Source organism: Salvelinus alpinus, chromosome 21 (genome assembly GCF_045679555.1).
Source record: "Salvelinus alpinus chromosome 21, SLU_Salpinus.1, whole genome shotgun sequence".
Classification (NCBI taxonomy): domain Eukaryota; kingdom Metazoa; phylum Chordata; class Actinopteri; order Salmoniformes; family Salmonidae; genus Salvelinus; species Salvelinus alpinus.
In genome coordinates, this window is record NC_092106.1 from 876060 (window position 1) to 897177 (window position 21118).

General features: G+C 43.1%; 1 protein-coding gene and 2 non-coding genes across 5 annotated transcripts in view; all 3 read left to right on the forward strand.

Annotated features, from left to right (window-relative positions):
- atg16l1 (ATG16 autophagy related 16-like 1 (S. cerevisiae)) overlaps positions 1 to 18296 on the forward strand; it is a 56017-nt gene extending 37721 nt beyond the window's left edge. For all 3 annotated transcript variants that reach the window (XM_071356409.1, XM_071356410.1, XM_071356411.1), the window contains 9 exons: positions 112 to 217; positions 1912 to 1982; positions 4535 to 4606; positions 6902 to 7022; positions 7234 to 7339; positions 9217 to 9366; positions 9739 to 9786; positions 10051 to 10152; positions 15239 to 18296. In XM_071356409.1, coding sequence (XP_071212510.1) covers positions 112 to 217; positions 1912 to 1982; positions 4535 to 4606; positions 6902 to 7022; positions 7234 to 7339; positions 9217 to 9366; positions 9739 to 9786; positions 10051 to 10152; positions 15239 to 15332 — 870 coding nt within the window. In that variant the 3' untranslated portion in view covers positions 15333 to 18296. The remainder of the gene's footprint in view (positions 1 to 111; positions 218 to 1911; positions 1983 to 4534; positions 4607 to 6901; positions 7023 to 7233; positions 7340 to 9216; positions 9367 to 9738; positions 9787 to 10050; positions 10153 to 15238) is intronic.
- On the forward strand, positions 265 to 530 carry LOC139548666 (small Cajal body-specific RNA 6). The gene has a single exon (XR_011669754.1). It is a non-coding gene; the product is annotated as a small Cajal body-specific RNA 6 (non-coding RNA).
- On the forward strand, positions 6413 to 6680 carry LOC139548667 (small Cajal body-specific RNA 6). Its single transcript, XR_011669755.1, has one exon. It is a non-coding gene; the product is annotated as a small Cajal body-specific RNA 6 (non-coding RNA).
- Positions 18297 to 21118: the final 2822 nt, after the last annotated feature.

Here is a 21118-nt window from a genome sequence, read left to right on the forward strand (position 1 = left end):
TCTGTCGCAAACCCCTTTTTGAAAAAATGTCAGTTGCGTGTGTGCCTATATCAACATGAATGACGCTGATGACCTCTGGTCACCCACTGTGTGTGGCATTTGTCTGTTCAGGAAGCCCATGATGGGGAAGTGAATGCGGTGCGGTTCAGCCCAGGCTCCCGACTCCTGGCCACGGGAGGGATGGACCGCAGGGTCAAACTGTGGGAGGTGGTCTCAGGTATGTGTCGTCTTTGTATGATTTAAAGTGTGACTTGTTGATCTGGAGGTCAGTGATGAAATGTAAAAGGTCTGATTGCCCAAGTCCCTTCCCATTGTCCACTGCTCCCAGCAGCCCTTGCTCTACTCCCAGCATGCTCTAGTTGTGCATCGTTGGCCACATGGGCTGCTGACAGAGAGGATGACCTCGCATCCTGTGTCTCTGAGACCATGGTGTCACAGTGATGATGGACATCCAACATGACCAATCACCAAGGAGTATCAGGGTGTGGGTTTGGGATAGGTAGATGATCTCAAGTTTTCAAGCTGAGACCTTCATGACAGGAGAATGATTAGAGTGCACCAAATGGGTAATTCGTCCATTGTCAATTAGGTATGTGACAATTTTATTCTTAGTCTTTCCATTAAAAAGCAAAGAAAACATTTTTTAAATAGGAAAATCGGTTAAGAACAATTTTTTATTTACAATGACTGCACTATGTTCATTCTTGTTTAACTAGCTAACGATAGCTGGCTGGCTTGTTAGCTAACGTTACGTGTGTGATCTTACACGCCGTTTACCTAGCTAGGTTCATTGTTTACTTAGCTAGCTACATGTCTTAAGCTAAAGTGTACTATTAGCTAGCTAACGTTAACTGGCTGGCTCCCTAGATAACTTTACATGTATGACATTATTACACTCGTTGAATATGGCCGGTGTCAGTAAAGGTCGGCATTTCTGTTTGATACATTTTTTAATGAAAAATACGTTTTTCAAAATAAAAACATTTTTGAAAAGCCAGGGAAGGAATTTTTTGGGGGTAGGAATCGTCCACTAGGAATCGACTCCAAAGATTAAATGTTTTTTGAACGGAGGAGACTGATTAGTTGCCGTACTTCTGAGACACACATCTTTCATAGCGAGAGGGGGGAGGGGCAAAGTATAGGCAGGTTGGCCACCAGGCAGACTTGAGTCAGAACCATGCACTAGGCCCATCTATTGGCAATCAAAAGCTGTATTTCGCAATTTATTTCCTTGCAATGTCTCACAAATTCAGTAAAGCAGGGCCTATCATCAATGAATAGGCCAGGATATTCTACACAAAACAGACCGAAGACTGAACACACGCTCACATCATTAACGAAGAGAAGCGCAGGCTAGCCAGCTGCACTGTGATACAAACATTTTGGGGAGGGGAACAGCTTTCTTTCAGAAATTAAGGATCCCAATTTTAGTTTAAATGTTCACACCCCTAATGTCACCTGTTCAGTTGCTGTGTATTTTAATGGGTACTCTTTTGTTCTGTGTTGTAGCAGTCTATCCTGGGTCTTGTTCATTAGTCACCAAAATAAAACGGATTGAAAGGGGGGGGAGGGACTACCTGAACTCGTCCAATATGAAACGCACATTTTATTTTTCCATCGCGTGCTACAATTTAACACGGCCCAGATATCACCCCCTTTCAAATTGACTGCCATTTATTTGTCTCTAAGATTTGAGTAGAATGATCAGGGACTTCCTAAGATACCGATTAGATATGGTTCTGGTGTATATTCCCTAGCAACCCAAAGGAAGCAAAAGAATGGAAACGGCGATAAACTAACCTGAATTTGTCCAATAAGAAAAGCTTGTTTTGATTGCTAAACGTTTTCTTATGCAAAAAATTTTGCTACGGTGTGCACTAATGAATACCCCTGTTTTCTTCCTGTATGCAGGTCGCTGTGAGCCGAAGGGTGCTCTGACTGGTAGCAACGCCGGGATCACCAGTATAGAGTTTGACAGTGCTGTGAGTGTCATCCTGATTAATCTCCTAGCCTGTCTAAAATGGCACCCTATATCATGGATCATCAACTAGAAGGGGCCTAGTCCGAACTATGAAAACAGCCCCAGACCATTTATTGCTCCTCTACCAAAATTTAGTTAGCACTATGCATTCGGGCAGGTAGCGTTCTCCTGGCATCCGCCAAAACCAGATTCGTCCGTCGGACTGCCAGATGGTGAAGCGTGATTAATCACTCCAGAGAATGCGTTTACACTGCTCCAGATTTACACCACTCCAGCCGATGCTTGGCATTGTTCATGGTGATCTTAGGCTTGAATGCGGCTGCTTGTCCATGGAAACCCATTTTATGAAGATCCAGCATTCAGACGTTTTCCACATTTCGTTACGGTACAGCCTTATTCTAAAATGTATTTGAATTATTTTCCTCTAATCTACACACAATACCCTGTAATGACAAAGTGAAAACAGTTTTTTAGACATTTTTGCAAATGTATTAAATAAGAAACATCTTATTTACATAAGTATTCAGACCCAAAATTGAGCTCAGGTGCATTCTGTTTCCATTGATCATCCTTGATGTTTCTACAACTTGATTGGAGTCCACCTGTGGTAAACTCAATTGATTGGACATGATTTGGAAAGGCGCGCTCACACACCTGTGTGTAAAGGTCCCGCAGTTGACAGTGCATGTCAGAGCAAAAACCAAGCCATGAGGTCTTAGGTATTGTCCGGTGAGCTCAGCTCTGGGGAAGGGTATCAAACAATTTCTGCAGCATTGAAGGTCCACAAGAACACCGTGGCTTCCATTCTTAAATGGAATAAGTTTGTAACCACCAAGACTCTTCCTAGAGCTGTCTGCCCGGTCAAACTGATCATTTGGGGGAGAACGTGATCAAGAACCTGATGGCTACTCTGACAGAGCTCCAGAGTTCCTCTGTGGAGATGGGAGAACCTTCCTGAACAATCTCTGCAGCGCTCCACCAATCAGGCCTTTTATGGTAATAGAAGACGGAAGCCACTCAGTAAAAGGCACATGACAGCCCGCTTGGATTTTGCCAAATGCCACCTAAAGACTCCCAGACCATGAGAAACAAGATTCTCTGGTCTGATGAAACCAAGGTTGAACTCTTTGGCCTGAATGTCGAGCACCACGTCTGGAGGAAACCTGGCACAATCACTAGGGTGACATATGGTGGTGGGAGAATGCTGTGGGGATGTTTTTAGCGGCAGAGACTGGGAGACTAGTCAGGATCAAGGGAAAGCTGAATGGAGCGAAGTACAGCGAGATCAATTTTTTTTTTATCTGCTCAGGTCCTCAGACTGGGGTAAAGGTTCACCTTCCAACAGGACAACGACCCTAAGTATACAGTCAAGACAACGCAGGAGTGGCTTTGGGACAAGTCTCTGAATGTCCTTGAGTGCCCAGCCAGAGCCCGGACTTGAACCCAATCGAACATCTCTGGAGACAGCTGAAAATAGCTGCAGCAAAGCTCCACATCCAACCTGACAGAGCTTGAAAGGCTCTGCAGAGAAGAATGGGAGAAATTCCCCAAATACAGGTGTGCCAAGCTTGTAAGAAGACTTGAGGCTTTAATTGCTTTCAAAGTTGCTTCAACAAATTACTGAGTAAAGGGTACTGAATACTTGTGTAAATGTGATATTTAATGTATTTTGCTTTGTCATTATGGGGTATTGTGTGTGGACTTGGGGGGGCAATTTAATACATTTTAGAGTACGGCAGTAACATAACAAAATGTGGATATAGTCTAGGTCTGAGTTCACTGTGCATTTGGAAAGTATATTTCACTATGAAATCACTTGGCGCTGATTTGCTTGTGTTTTTAGTCATGTCCAACAATAAAGAAAATAAAAAGGACCCTGCCCTATGAAGTGAAGTGCACTTTAAAGGAAATAGGCTGCCATTTCAGGCAAGACCTAATTTCCCCTATTCAGGTCACAGGTAACATCTGCCTTCTGTTTTGCTACCTCTGCAGCAGGGTTGGGATAAATTACATTTCAGAAATTGAAGGTCTAAATGGCATTGACCCCAACCCTGCTCTGCAGCATGACCAGTAATAGAAATCGTAGGGGAGACTATGGGTCTGTCCGTTCATATGTACGTTAGTCACACGATATATGGCACCACTATCCCAATTTTGACAAACTTGTGAATGACACGTTTTTCTATAGGGATCCGGCATTTACAAACTTTGAACAAGCATATCTCCTGTCCCTTTTGAACTTAAATTGTTTTCAATAATTGGCCCAAGGGCTACATTATGCGTGGGGGACGACATGTTAACTGTTGCCTTGTTTGTTTTTGCTTGTGGATACTTGCACAGCAAGTTTAATGAGTCACGACTGTCCATCTTTGATCTTCTGTGACCATGGTCTTTTCTGAAAATGTCTTTTTTTTTGTCTTACTTTGAACTAGATTTCAAGTTTATTTTTCAGTGGTCCTCAGTTCAGGTTTAGAAAATGTAATTGAATGACCTACGTCTGACTGCAATGATGCTCTTTCACTCCACTGTTTAACTGGGTGATGTGTGTCTCAGGGCTCCTACTTGCTGGCTGCATCCAATGACTTTGCCAGTAGGATCTGGACTGTGGATGACTATAGACTGAGGGTAAGTATGCCTCAGAAGGGCCCATTTGTTTTCCCTTTTTTTCTCCTGGTTAGGTTATCTTCATCTCTGGCTCCCTCTTGAGTCATTTGTGTGTCATAATTATTTAATCAAACAGTGTGCTTAAAGCATCAGACAAGCGCAATACATACAGTGCAATAGGAAAGTATTCAGACCCCTTCACTTTTCCCACATTTCGTTACAGCCTTATTCTAAAATTGATTAAATTAAATATTTCCTCATCAATCTACACAATACCTTATGACAAAGCGAAAACAGGTTTTTAAAAATGTTTGCACATTTATAAAACGTCTAAGAGATAAACCTTACATAAGTATTCAGACCTTTTGCTATGAGACTCGAAATTGAGCTCAGGTGCATCCTGTTTCCATGGATCATCCTTGAGATGTTGCTACAACTTGATTGGAGTCCACTTGTGGTAAATTCAATTGATTGGACATGATTTGGAAAGGCACAGACCTGTCTGTATAAGGTCCCACAGTTGACAGTGCATGTCAGAACAAAAACCAAGCCATGAGGTTGAAGGAATTGTCCGCAGAGCTCCGAGACAGGATTACGTCGAGGCACAGTTCTGTGGAAAGGTACCAAGCAATTTCTGCAGCATTGAAGGTCCCCAGGAACACAGTGGCCTCCATCATTCGTAAAATTGGAATAAGTTTAGAACCACCGATGTTCTTCCTATAGCTGGCCGCCCGGCCAAACTGAGCAATTTGGGGAGAAGGGCCTTGGTCAGAGGTGATCAAGAACCCGATGGTCAGTCTGACAGAGCGCCAGAGTTCCTCTGTGGAGATGGGAGAACCTTCCAGAAGGATAATCATATCTGCAGCGGTCCACCAATCAGGCCTTTTATGGTAGGGTGGCCAGACGGAAGACACTCCTCAGTAAAAGGCTCATGACAACCCGCTTGGAGTTTGCCAAAAGGCATGTAAAGGACACTCAGACCATGAGAAACAAGATTCTCAGGTCTGATAAAAGCAATATTGGACTCTTTGGCCTGAATACCAAGCATCACTTCTGGAGGAAACCTGGCGTCGCTCATCACCTGGCCAATACCATCCTTACAGTGAAGCATGGTGGCAGCATCATGCTGTGTGGATGTTTTTCAGCAGCAGGGGCTGGGAGACTGGTCAGAATCGAGGGGAAAGATGAACGGAGCAAAGTACAGAGATCCTTGATGAAAACCTGCTCCAGGGCGACGGTTCACCTTCCAACAGGACAATGACCTTAAGCACACAGCCAAGACAATGCAGGAGTGGCTTTGGGACAACTGTCAATGTCCTTGAGTGGCCCAGCCAGAGCCTGATCTTGAACCCGATCGAACATCTCTGGAGAGACTTGAAAATTGCTGTGCAGCGATGCTCTCCATCCAACCTGACAGAGCTTGAGAGGATCTGCAGAGGAGAATGGGGAGAAACTCCCCAAATACAGTTGTACCACGCTTGTAAGAAGACTAGCGTCATACCCAAGAAGACTTGAGGCTGTAATCTCTGCCAAAAGTTCTTCAACAAAGTACTGAGTAAAGGGTCTGATTACTTATGTAAATGTGAGTTCAGTTTTTTTTTTATACATTTGTGAAAATGTCTAACCTGTTTTTGCTTTGTCATTATGAGGTATTGTGTTTAGATTTGATCAATTTTAGAATAAGGATGTAATGTAACAAAATATGGAAAGTCAAGGGGTCTGAATACTTCCCGAATGCACTGTACATAAGAACATAAGCCCCGTTTGGAGCCTAAAATAACTTTGTTTTAGGCTGTGTTTGAGAGACGGCTAAAGTCCTATGCTGATGGTCAATGATGTGATGATGTAAAAGGTCTGATGCACAGTTCCACTGCCCGCTATCCATCGGCTCCTAACAGCCCCTGCTCTACTACCAACCTGCTCTAGTTGTGCATCGTTGGACACAGGGGCTGCTGACATAGAGGATGACGTCACATCCGGTGTCTTTAAGAGACCATGGAGTCACTGTAACGGACGTCCAACAGAACCAATCACTAAGGAGTATCAGGCTGTGGTATGGGGCTGGGCTGCTGATCTCAACTTTCGAACTGAGACCGCACCTGTGTTCTCAAACACAAAGGGCCATGAGTTTTCCTTCACCTTAACGTGACTGGGTGAAAATCTCCAGGCCTAGTTAGTTATAGGCTCCAACTACGGCCCAGAGATTGTGCTGGACAAGGTTGTGTTCACTAGGCACGAAATGGAAGAAAACGCTCAAACAGTGAAACACTATCTGAACTTGGCCAATAAACGCTTGTTTTCATTCGTTCCCCCCAGCACACGCTGACAGGCCACAGCGGGAAGGTCCTGGCGGCTCGCTTTCTCCTGGACAACGCTCGTATAGTCTCCGGGAGCTACGACAGGACTCTAAAACTGTGGGACCTGCGCAGCAAAGTCTGTAAGAGTCAACTGTTTTCTTATCCCCTTTAGTGTTAGCATTTTGTTTTTGTTCCTCGTCTCTGGTTTCCCTTTTTAAAGTTTTTTTTTTCTTTCTTTTTCAGCCACACAAAATGGCTTTTAAGATTAAAGCAGATTCAATGTATGGCCTACTCATTGCGGATTAGTTTTACTTGTTAGGAACCCCCTAACTGTTTCTGTTTCTTCCTCAGGCATGAAGACTGTGTTTGCTGGGTCCAGCTGTAATGACATAGTCTGCACAGAGCAGTGTGTCATGAGCGGCCATTTTGATAAGAAGGTGCGGTTCTGGGACATCAGGTGAGTGTGGAGGGATAGTCCCCAATAGATGGGTTGTAGACGTCCAACTAACCTTAAAGGGGCAATCCGCAGGTGAAACAATCAAGCAATTTCCCAGCCCCTGTTTCAGTAAAATACTTCAGGATAGGGCTGGAGAACTAGGACACCATCCATGATATCAAAACTAGTTTTAACCATATTTTGAGGCTATATAGTGTTTTTGTACATTTACTTTGTTTACAAACATTGTAGTAAAACAAGCTTATATTTGGGGTTCTGATGAGGCATTTGTTAATTTCTTCAAGAATCAATAGGGCCATATTATTAATTTCGAAGTCATAAAATGGATGGCGCAACTGCAGATTGCCCCTTTAACCTGACCAAAACTGTAAACCTAACCATATCCCTAGTAATGCTTAATGTATGCTTCCCATTTGTTTTTCAAAATCTTCCATGAAATTAGCAGCAGCAGTACAGGAACTTCGCTAGGCAAATGCATTCTTCTCTCATAGATGTGGAATTAAAGGGGAATTACATTCAAAACATGTAGTTTTTTGCCCAGCCCTCAAAAGGTCATCTGATTTAAGCATTGACATGGACTTGTTTCTCTATAAATAATTGTAATTTTGAGCAGAAAAATACAAAATAATCAAACAAGGAAAAATAAAACAGAAAACAGAATTCGGGAAGATATGTAAGTGTGGGGAAAATGTACATTTTACAGTACCCCCTTAAGGCTATGATACAATAGCAATAGCGCTGAGCAATGTTGCTGGAAATGCTATTGTATGAGACACTGGTGCAATAATGAGCAACATGGACATGAAATAGATTTCATATGAAGCACAATTTAAAACATTTCCCCATTAAGAACTTTTATTTTTATTTTTTATTTTTATCACCTATAAGCTTGTTGTTGCGAGTTGACTGTCACAGCTGTACTGAGATTAATCAGCAAACAAGCAATAGTGTTGCCCCTGCTTAGTCCATCCACTGAACCTGCTGCTAGTCAACGCCATGGAAATGCAGACGAAGATAACTACTATACATTTAGCAAAGTTCTAACTTCAGCTATTTAAACATACAAAAAAACTATCTAAAATGGAAAAAGAAATATAAATGGCTATAGCTAGCTAATAAGCTATGTGGCTAGCTAATAAGCGATGTGGCTAGCTAATAAGCGATGTGGCTAGCTAATAAGCGATGTGGCTAGCTAATAAGCGATGTGGCTAGCTAATAAGCAATGTGGCTAGCTAATAAGCGATGTGGCTAGCTAATAAGCGATGTGGCTAGCTAATAAGCGATGTGGCTAGCTAATAAGCGATGTGGCTAGCTAATAAGCGATGTGGCTAGCTAATAAGCGATGTGGCTAGCTAATAAGCGATGTGGCTAGCTAATAAGCGATGTGGCTAGCTAATAAGCGACGTGGCTAGCTAGCTAGTTTAGCCCGTTTGTCCCCCTGACTGCTTAAATTCCTAACCCGATTAGCATGCGGGATATTCACCTTGGATATTTTTGTCAAGTTTTTAACATGACAAACTTAAAAGTAGTACTCATGCTGCTATAGGGGAATATCCAAATAATGGAAGTGGAGAACCCAGCTGGGGGAGAATCATACATACCCAGTGCATTTGTGTCGTGGGCAATGGTTGTATGGGCTCTTTGCCTAAAGGGTTGTTTTCTTGTCATGACACTGGCTTTTTTTCCTGGGATGTATTCACTAGGAACCAAGCTGAAGCAAACATGCCTAAACTGGGAGAGACCTACATGAATGTATCCAATAAGAAACACATTTTGCTACGGTGTGCTCTAATGAATGCCCCCTCTCGTAACACTTATAATTTTTTTGCTTGCTGTGTATTCATTTGATTGTTCTTTTTTTTTTTTTTTTTTTTTAGAGCGGAGAGTATAGTCTGTGAGCTGGAGCTCCTGGGCCGAGTCACATCGCTTGACCTGAACCACGACCGCACCGAGCTGCTCACCTGCTCCCGGGACGACCTGGTTAAGATCATCGACCTGCGCAGTAACGCGATCCGCCAGACCTTCAGGTACGGGGACATGTCAGTGCTCTAGTAAAGTAGACTACAGATCACTCACTTGACCGCCACACACCAATTGCTGTGTCAAGCCAGTGCTCAGGGTTTTCTTTATAATATATTTGTAGTTATGGAGAGCCTCACCCATGTTGTCAATTAAGCAATCTGAGGTAGTCAGATATTCTCTTTATTCTTATTGGTGAATAGATGCTATATGTAGGCAATGGAATTGTCCTAATAGTGCAAACCCTGCATGTCTGGCACTCCAGGCGCAATCAAACACTCAACGTATTTCAAAGGAAACCAAATACTACTTGAACCCAGGTCTGATGCGGATTAGTGGTGTTGGAGGTTTATGTTAAGTGTGTTCTCATCTCCTCCCAGTGCTCAGGGCTTCAAGTGTGGCGCTGACTGGACCCGAGTCACCTTCAGGTGAGTGTCACCTTTAACACATAGTGCACTACTTTTGACCAGAGCCCATTGGGCCTGGTCAAAAGTAGTTCACTGTAGGGAATAGATTTGGGCTGTGTCCCAAATGGCAATTATTGGTTTATAGTTTTACTAACATCGGTCGTGGTCAAATTCCCTCCCTTTCTCCATGCAAGTGTGCACATGCTCACCTCTCCAACTACAGTCCCATGACTCTCCATTTGAGCCCCTTGTTTTGACCCTACCATTGCCTTGTGTACTCCTCAGTCCTGATGGAAGTTACGTGGCGGGGGGCTCTGCAGACGGCGCCTTGTATGTGTGGAACGTCCTGACGGGCAAGTTGGAGCGCACCCTGGACAAGAACCACTGGTCAGTTTGAACTTCCGGAGTAGGATCAAGTCTCCCTTCGACGCTGCTTTCTAGTCAGTTTTGCACTTTTTTTCAAATGGTTTCAGGTTCAGGATTTGAGAGGGTAAGCCATAGACCTGGATAGACAGCTGTAGTACCACAAAGCCTGTTTTAACTTGGGCAGTGCCATTGAGGACTTTTACCATTTTTGAAGTAGTGAACTGGGTTGGACTTTCTATGCAGTGTTTCCCATAGAATTCTAGCAGTAGTGGCAAGGGTTCGGGTAAGGATTAGTGGAGGAGGGTCCCAGGGGCATGAACCACCTGGAGACTTTTTTTTTTATATATATAAGGACTGAAAGTCAGTTCTGAGTTTTTAATAGGACATTCTACTCAATAATGAATAAATAGAATTACGCTGACACCGTCTTAAATATAATTAAATAGGCTGAAACATAGGGTTAACCATATACAGTGGGGCAAAAAAGTATTTAGTCAGCCACCAATTGTGCAAGTTCTCCCACTTAAAAAGATGAGAGGCCTGCACTTCAACTATGACAGACAAAATGAGGGGGGAAAATCCAGAAAATCACATTGTAGGATTTTTTAAATGAATTTATTTGCAAATTATGGTGGAAAATAAGTATTTGGTCAATAACAAAAGTTTATCTCAATACTTTGTTATATACCCTTTGTTGGCAATGACAGAGGTCAAACATTTTCTGTAAGTCTTCACAAGGTTTCCACACACTGTTGCTGGTATTTTGGCCCATTCCTCCATGCAGATCTCCTCTAGAGCAGTGATGTTTTGGGGCTGTTGCTGGGCAACACGGACTTTCAACTCCTTCCAAAGATTTTCTATGGGGTTGAGATCTGGAGACTGGCTAGGCCACTCCAGGACCTTGAAATGCTTCTTACGAAGCCACTCCTTCGTTGCCTGGGCGGTGTGTTTGGGATCGTTGTCATGCTGAAAGACCCAGCCACGTTTCATCTTCAATGCCCTTGCTGATGGAAGGAGGTTTTCACTCAAAATCTCACGATACATGGCCCCATTCATTCTTTCCTTTACACGGATCAGTCGTCCTGGTCCCTTTGCAGAAAAACAGCCCCAAAGCATGATGTTTCCACCCCCATGCTTCACAGTAGGTATGGTGTTCTTTGGATGCAACTCAGCATTCTTTGTCCTCCAAACACGAGTGGAGTTTTTACCAAAAAGTTATATTTTGGTTTCATCTGACCATATGACATTCTCCCAATCTTCTTCTGGATCATCCAAATGCTCTCTAGCAAACTTCAGACGGGCCTGGACATGTACTGGCTTAAGCAGGGGGACACGTCTGGCACTGCAGGATTTGAGTCCCTGGCGGCGTAGTGTGTTACTGATGGTAGGCTTTGTTACTTTGGTCCCAGCACTCTGCAGGTCATTCACTAGGTCCCCCCGTGTGGTTCTGGGATTTTTGCTCACCGTTCTTGTGATCATTTTGATCTTGCGTGGAGCCCCAGATCGAGGGAGATTATCAGTGGTCTTGTATGTCTTCCATTTCCTAATAATTGCTCCCACAGTTGATTTCTTCAAACCAAGCTGCTTACCTATTGCAGATTCAGTCTCTCCAGCCTGGTGCAGGTCTACAATTGTGTTTCTGGTGTCCTTTGACAGCTCTTTGGTCTTGGCCATAGTGGAGTTTGGAGTGTGACTGTTTGAGGTTGTGGACAGGTGTCTTTTATACTGATAACAAGTTCAAACAGGTGCCATTAATACAGGTAACGAGTGGAGGACAGAGGAGCATCTTAAAGAAGAAGTTACAGGTCTGTGAGAGACAGAAATCTTGCTTGTTTGTAGGTGACCAAATACTTATTTTCCACCATAATTTGCAAATAAATAAATAATAAAATAATAAAAATCCTACAATGTGATTTTCTGGAAAAAGAATTCTCATTTTGTCTGTCATAGTTGAAGTGTACCTATGATGAAAATTACAGGCCTCATCTTTTTAAGTGGGAGAACTTGCACAATTGGTGGCTGACTAAATACTTTTTTGCCCCACTACAAACTCAATTGGGCTAATCATTAGCTAGATCCCAAACTCTAAACATGATCAATGTGTTTAATGTCCCCACAAAAAAAACTTTACATAAACACAGTGAATGTGTTAAATTTATCCCCTGGTCTCACCTATGCACACAGTGAATTGTGGAGGCTAAATGCGCCTAAACCATGCTCATATACAGCGCTGATCGCTCTTTTTTAGGAGTTGAGAAAGAAAAGTAGTAGCCATGGAAAGCTGGAGATTCCCCTCTTTTTAACAAAATTGCTTTCAAAAGTTTACTGCAATTGCATTAAGAAATGTGCATTGACTGCTTATCAGAATACATGTTTCTCTCCTGCACTCGCAACTTGAATGCACCTCAAGGAATATTTATTTCTCGCATAGAACACACAACGACAAGCTGACTAGGTAAATACCTAGGTAAACTATTCTACTATGGGATTGTTGCTGTTCATTACTCTTGTTGTCAGAGGAAAAGTACATGTTGACAGTTTTAGACTCTTCAAAGTTTATAGTGGCTGATAACCTATAGCAGTGGTAAGTAAATATCACAGAATTCCATCCAGGTCGGCAGGAGGTATCAGCCAATATAAACTGGGTGGGTTGGGCCCTGAATGCTGATTTGGCTGAAAGCCATGCTATACCACGGGTGTGACAAAACAACTATTTTTACTGTTCTAATTACGTTGGTAACCAGTTTTATAATAGCAATAAGGCACCTCGGGGGTTTGTGATATATGGCCAATGTACCACGGCTCAGGGCTGTGTCCTAGCACTCCGCGCTGCATCGTGCGTAAGACCAGCCCTTAGCTGTGGTGTTTTGGCCGTATACCACATCCCCCCCCAGGCCTTATTGCTTAAATATACAGTGCATTTGGAAACTATTCAGACCCCTTGACTTTTTCCACATTTTGTTAGGTTACGTATTCTAAAATTGAATAAATTGTTTTTTCCCCCTCATAAATCTACACACAATACCCTACAATCACAAAGCAAAAACAGGTTTGTAGATTTTTTGGGAAATGTATTTAGAAAATACATTTTGCATAAGTATTCAGACCCTTTACTCAGTACTTTGTTTATTTAGAAAATACATTTTGCATAAGTATTCAGACCCTTTACTCAGTACTTTGTTGAAGCACATTTGGCAGTGATTAAACCCTTGATTATTCTTTGGTATTGCGCTACAAGCTTGGCACACCTGTATTTGGGAAGTTTCTCCCATTCTTCTCTGCAGATTCTCTCAAGCTCTGTCAGGTTGGATGTGGAGCGTCGCTGCACAGCTATTTTAAGGTGTCTCCAGAGATGTTCTATCGGGTTCAAGTCCGGGCTCTGGCTGGGACTTGTCCCGAAGCCAGTCCTGAATTGTCTTGGCTGTGTGCTTCGGGTCGTTGTCCTGTTGGAAGGTGAACCTTCGCCCCAGTCTGAGGTCCTGAGCGCTCTGTTGCAGATTTTCATCAAGGATCTCTGTACTTTGCTCTGTTCATCTTTCCCTCCATCCTGACTAGTCTCCCAGTCCCTGCTGCTGAAAAACATTCCCACCGCATGATGCTGCCACCCATGCTTCACCGTAGGGATGGTGCCAGGTTTCCTCCAGACATGAAGCTTGACATTCAGGCAAAAGATTTCAAGCTTGGTTTCATCAGACCTGAGAATCTTGTTTCTCATGGTAGGAGTCCTTTAGGTGCCTTTTGGCAACTTCCAAGCGGGCTGTTATGTGCCTTTTACTGAGGAGTGGCTTCTGTCTGGCCATTCTACCATAAAGGCCTGATTTGGTGGAGTGCTGCAGATATGGTTGTCCTTCTGGAAGGTTCTCTGGAGCTCTGTCGGTGACCATCGGGTTTTTGGTCACCTCTCTGACCAAGACCCTTCTCCCCTGATTGCTCAGTTTGTCCGGGCGGCTCCAGAAGAGTCTTGGTTGTTCCAAACTTCTTCAATTTAAGAATGATGGAGGCTGCTGTATTCTTGGACCTTAAATGCTGCAGAAATGTTTTGGTACCCTTCCCCAGATCTGTGCCTCGACACAATCATGTCTCGGAGCTCTACGGACAATTCCTTCGACCTCATGGCTTGGTTTTTGCTTTTACGTGCACTGTCAACTGTGGGACGTTATATAGACAGTTGTGTGTGTGCCTTTCCAAATCATATCCAATCAATTAAGAAGGAAAGAAATTCCACAAATTAACTTAACAAGGCACACCTGTAAATTGAAATGTATTCCAAGTGACTACCTCATGAAGCTGGTTGAGGGAATGCCACGAGTGCAAAGCTGTCATAAAAGCAAAGGGTGGCTACTTTGAAGAATCTGAAATATAAAATATATGTTTCCAGATGTTATTTCTAAGGTGTGATGTCTTCACTATTATTCTACAATGCAGAAAATAGTACAAATAATGACTAGGTGTCCAAACCTGTGTGTAGATTTGGGGCGGCAGGTACCCTAGTGGTTAGAGCATTGGACTAGCGTTGGATTGAATCCCCGAGCTGACAAGGTAAAAATATGTCGTTCTGCCCCTGAACAAGGCATTTAACCTGTTCCTAGGCCGTCATTGAAAATAAGAATTTGTTCTTAACTGACTTGCCTAGTTAAATAAAGGTGTAAAAAAAAAAAATAATACTAATATCTAAAAACCTGTTTTCACTTTGGCATTATGGGTTATTGTGTGTAGATTGACAAGGAAAAATGTATATAATAAATTTTAGATTAAGGCTGTAACGTAAAAAATGTGGACAAAGTCAAGGGGTCTGAGTTCTTTTCGAATGCTCTGTACTCGTCAGCAAACATTCAATAACTGCAGATGGCATTAAATCACCAACCATGTGTTTTGCCTGTTCAGACAACACACTCCAGGTGACAGTATGACCCCTTTGTTTGTTGACCGACCTCATAGTAGAAGAGAATGTACTTTAAATGAAGTAAGCCCTCAATGGCGCAGCCCATGCTGTCACAGAAGGCATTATGGCGCAGATGCAAGGAAAGGCACTTTTTCTATCTCTTTGGGGTAAGGCTTAACTTCTACCTGACACTCAGTTTTGATGTTCTGTTGTCTCTTCTCTCAGCTCGGCCATCAACTCGGTGTCCTGGTCGCCATCGGGAGCCTACGTGGTCAGTGTGGAGAAGGGCAGCAAGGCCGTCCTCTGGTCTGATATGTGATTGGCTCTGCTCTGCTCTGGCCCTCTGCCATTGGGTGACTGGCTGTCTCTCTGGACTGTTCAATGGAGGCACAGACTGGACGGGGATTCCCTAGCCCCACCCTCTAACGGCCAACCCCCGCATCACTTTGCCTCACTGGCATTGGACCATTCTGTGCTCTGATGCGTTGGGGGGGAGGGGGTTTCTTGCCTAAAGGAAGGAGGTCATCCGGTGGCCCATGGGTGGCAGCAGAGTGTTAGTGTCCAGTTGAATGTGTCAGTGATGAGAGCCATGAAGGCAGAGTTTTCTCTTAAAGTTAAACAAAATTATATATCCATTTGAAATTATATCCAACCGAGGCAAGGCGAGTGAGTTAGACAGTTTAACTAAGAGATGACATTATAAAACAGTTGTTGCCAAATTGCCACTATTAACAGAGCTGGATTGTCTGTTTTTAAGGCTGCAATTGGACACGTCGTTAGTTTCACAAGACCTTGGGGTGGGCTTTTAAAGTTGAAGTCTTTGTTTGTCTCCTGGGCCCACTTTCCAAACTTATCTGATCGTATTTCGGCAATTGGGTAGAATTAGTCCGTAGAAATAGAATTAATAGAACACGTGCCTCATTGACTTGAATGGGGAAGTCTGTTAAATGCATAGAAATAAAATTAATCTAATCAAATTGCCGAAATCCGATCAGATAACTTTGAAAAACTGGGCCCAGGTTTCGTTTTTAAATAAAATTCAATTTTTTTTGGCCTTAAAAAATATATATAATGCATGGCAACAATAACGGAAAGCACTGATTTTGTGCAGTTCCCGGTCCTTCTAATGTGTAGCCGTGTTTCCATTCACTTTGCACCACCTTGGCTGTGTCTGAAATGGCACAAGGTGGGTGGTTGGTTCAAACTGTATGGGAGCATTGAGTTGTCAAGGGTCAAGTTAATACTGTAATGCAGTGCCCTTCAAGCCTTGTCCTGGCTACCCACAGGGCCTGTTATATAGCTCTGCACCAACACACCGCAAGTTTATAAGTAGTTGTACTGGGCTGGAACAAAAGCCTACACACCTCGTGGGTCCTCGGGACCAGGATTGAAGAACACTGCTGTAAGGAGAGTGAAGACGTGTTGTGAACGAGAGTAAAAACAATTCTCTATAACAAACAAACTCATGTGCCAATCACAATGAACATGCCCTCCATGTAACATTTTAAACAGGGAATGCTCTGTTTTGAGATGACAATTCTCTAGACAGTTGGAATGAACCCACACACTTGGCACATCTGCTTAATGCTATTTATTCAGGTGTTCAGTGTTATGTCCTATCAGTCACTGTCAACATCAAAATAATGCAGCGTTCCGGTCTTGGAGGGCCACGGCATGTGCTGGTCTTGAAATTCTGTTCTTGATCGGTCAACTATTAGACCCGATTATTGGTCAGCTCACCTCGATTCCAGGGGTGAAATGCTGGGCCACGTTCTGGAGGGATGCATAGTTCAGGATGTTGCAAGAAACGTTTCGTTTAGAGCTGACATGATTCCCTACTATAAAAGCATGTACAGTATGTTCTAATCTACATAATGTATTTGTATCGGAACTTTTATGTAGGCTTAAAGCTGACCCCATCTTCCGAAGACGTTAAGCAGATACTGTGGTCCTCCATAGACTGGGGATTAGCTCCACTCCTTAACACTTGCATGTTGTTTTTGTTCCAGTCTTTTTTCTTTTTCATTTCAATGGACTTGTTGACACACATGACATATGTGTCATGTTTACATGATGCTGTTCTAAATATCAATGACTAGTATCTATCGTTCACCACATGGGCAGGGAACCCCAGTCCCTCAAGGATAACTTGGTCCAATGGGATCTGCTGACAAAGGGCCAGGTTCAGTAGTGAAATATTGTCGAACATTGCAGGTAGAAATACCATAAATAGATTCAACATGATTCCTTGGTTCAATATGTCAAAGCCATGTTCTACATATTTCTATCTGAAAGTTCCACAACGTTGAGTCCTGAGGGGTACTACAAAGCAAGATCAATGCTTTAGCCAGTGAACTTGTCTAAATATTCTGGGGGGAAAATGTTTTTTTTTTTTTTTTGGAAAGACGTTTGAAAATGCATGGTCTGATTTAAACAAACAACCAAAAGTACATATCTTAGTTTAGCTTTCCTAATGAACCAGAAAATCGGATTATTTCTGTTTATTGAAGTTAGCTGGCTAACTCATTGATCTTGCTTTGTAATATACACTTCTTCTGAAAGCACCCAAATATGTACTTGTCATTTTTCCAGAGGGGAAAAGTTTAAGAAAGTTTGAAGATCAATGGTGTCATGTTTTTGGCTTTGTTGGTCATGTTTTCCACTCAGACAATAACTGGTGCAAACACTCTGTAAATCTGGCCCAGAAAAGTGTCTTTCACTCATTATTAATGAAATGGTCTATGAATACATGCCCTGGAGGATACAAGGCACTGATAAGATCGAACAGAGGATTCTCTCTCTCTCTCTCTCGTTCTGTTGAAACAGGCCAGCATATCCTGCCCTCTTCAGGGTCATGTTCAGTAGGCACCAAATAGGAGAAAATGGACTGAAACGGGAGGACTATCTGGACTTGTCCAATAAGACAGCTCATTTTCGTTTACCGTTTTATTTATTTTTTTGTTCCTTGCCCTTATGAACATGACCCAGGACTCCTTTCCCCACGGTTAACTCCAAGCTTCAGTCATCGTGTACAGGGAAGGGGAGGTTGGTTTTGAAATGTGCTTGGTAAACTGCTGATCAGCAGTCCTTTACCCCACCCCTCTGCGATCAGCAAAAAGATTGTAAAGCTTAAGTTATATTATGTATGTATATGAAACATTGTGTTAATGTATGCACACTGAGAAAGTGTGGGAACATTTGTGTGTTATATAGTTTTTTGGGGTGAGGCAGATGGTAGCTGACTACAGATGACGTGTGTCAATAAAATTACTATCTTACTGTCGGTAATGTGCACTATAACTGAAACTAGAGAATTATTAGTCATATGAGAGATTCTATTTAGGCACATGGTCTTCTCAATACAGTCAACAGCTTTTCCACAAATTGTGTAATGGTTGCATGATCTTGGTTAACCCGTAACTAAAATATTCTGTGATTTGTTCAGATGCTCGATTAGGTTCTGTGGATAAGCGTGTTAGAAATCGAGATTTCCTGTTTGCGAAAGTCCTCACCCTCGCAAAGCAGTTTGAGCACCGCCTTCACCCAATCCTGGTAGGTCCAGATAACCAGTGACGAAACCCAAGATCCGGCACTAATGCTGCTTGTTATCACGCATCCCATAGGATGGTGGCAGATTCTACGGTACCAGTTATGTTTACCTAAATGTGTCCACTAGAGATTAATGGGTGCATAATGTCGGAAGTAGTTGCATTTAGAAATATTGGATCCTTGAAAGTACAAATGCAATATTTACTGCCACTTCAATTAATGATATACCCATGGATTCTTGGTGAATATAACTTAAGTGAAATGCCTCATGTCTAATGCAGGCCTGCCTAACCCTCCTGGAGATCTACTGTCCTGTAGGTTTTCAGTCCAACCCTAATTTAGCATATCTGATTCAGATAGTTAAGGTCTTGTTGAGTAGCTAATTAGTAGAATCAGGTGTGTTAAATTAGGGTTGAACTGAAAACCCCCGACGGTAGATCTCCAGGAAGAGGGTTGGGCAGCCCTGGTCTAACCCTAGCATGGCACAACATAAGGTTGTATATTTAAAATAAGCATATTTTGTAAATATGTATTAACTACATGACCAAAAGTATGGGGACACTTGTTCGTCGAACATTTCATTCCAAAGTCATGGGCATTAATAGGAAATTGGTCCCCCCCCCCTTGCTGCTATAACAGCCTCCACTCTTCTGGGAAGACTTTCCACTAGATGTTAGAACATTGCTCTGGGGACTTGCTTCCATTCAAACACGAGCATTAGTGAGGTCAGGCACTGATGTTGGGAGATTAGGCCTGGCTCGCAGTCGCTGTTTCAATTCATCCTAAAGGTGTTCGATGGAGTTGAGGTTAGGGCTCTGCAGGCCAGTCAAGTTCTTCCACAACGATCTCGACAAACCATTTCTGTATGGACCTCGCTTTGTGCACGGGGGCATTGTCATGCTAAAACAGGAAAGGGCCTTCCCCAATCTGTTGCCTCAAAGTTGGAAGCACAGAATCGTCTAGAATGTCATTGTATGCTGTAGCGTTAAGATGTCCCTTCACTGGAACTAAAGGGCCTAGCCCGAACCATGGAAAAACATCCCCAAACCATTATTCCTCTTCCACCAAACTTTACAGTTGACACTATGCATTGGGGCAGGTAGCGTTCTCCTGGCATCCTCCAAACTCAGATTCATCTGTCGGACTGCCAGATGGCGAAGCGGGATTCATCACTCCAGAGAACATGTTTCCAGAGTCCAATGGCGTTGAGCTTTACACCACTCCAGCCGATGCTTAGCATTGCGCATGGTGATCTAGGGCTTGTTTACGGCTACTCGGCCATAGAAACCCATTTCATGTAGCTCCCGATGAACAGTTCTTGTGCTTCCAGAGGCAGTTTGGAACTCAGTGAGTGTTACAACCGAGGACAGATGATTTTTATGCAGTCCCGTTCTGAGCTTGTGTGGCCTACCACTTTGCAGTTGAGCAATTGTTGCTCCTTGATGTTTCCACTTCACAATAACAGCACTTAGTTGACCGGGGCAGCTCCAGCAGGGCAGAAACTTGACGAACTGACTTGTTGGAAAGGTGGATTCCTATGATGGTGCCATGTTGAATATCACTGAGCTCTGCAGTAAGGCCATTCTACTGCCAATGTTTGTCTATGGAGAATGTGTGGCTGTGTGCTCGATTTTTAGAAACCTGTCAGCAACCGTTGTGGCTGAAATAGCCAAATCCACACATTTGAAGGGGTGTCCACGTACTTTTGTGTATATATAGTGTGTCATGTTGATCTCATGGACTATATAAGGCCCTGCATCCATAGAATTGTTGTCCATTTCCTTTCAGATGACACAAATTTGGGCCTGCATTAGGTCGTTGGAAAGTTTGATAATGTGTTTCAGAAAGGGGTAGTGTCTGTTTTTAGGGCGCCATTTATTCTAAAAGTATGTCTATGGTAATATACTGGCAGAACACAATGGCCATGTTGTAGAAAACATCAAAAGCTTGCTGTGTGAATTACGTATTAAATAAGTAGTAACATGCAGATGGGCTGCAAAATTCTGGATGAGTTGAAGAGGTCTGGGGCTATATGGGTAAAAGTGCTGATCTAGGAGAAAGTCCGCTCCATGTTCATGTAATCTTATTCATTGAGATCTTAAAAGGAAAAGCTGATCTTAAATCAGAACTCCTACTGGACACATATGGCCACTGATTGCATAAGCTAACAGGGAGTTGCAGTTGAGACCCGCACCTGTGGGTTCATGCTCTACACACAACAGAATCAGCTAAGACTTTTCCTCAAGGGAAGTGTCTGTCGCAGAGAACGACAGTTTCGTCAAAGGTCTTGGCGTGGGCAGATTTTCCAGGGAGGCAGAGCATCTCCGTCCAGTTATGGTTGAACTTGAGGTGGTGGGCTGATAATTAAGCTGAGATGTGTGGTAGGGATAGATATGTCTCCTGTTTTGGACTGGTCTTCCTGTTCTATTGGAAGTCTCCTAATAAGGTCAACTGACTCATGAAAAGGAACGAGGCAAAAGCCAGAGCTGCTCTTGGGCCACCACCCTGCTACCCTCCTGGGGTGGCTGGTAGCCTAGCGGTTAGAGGTGAGCCAGT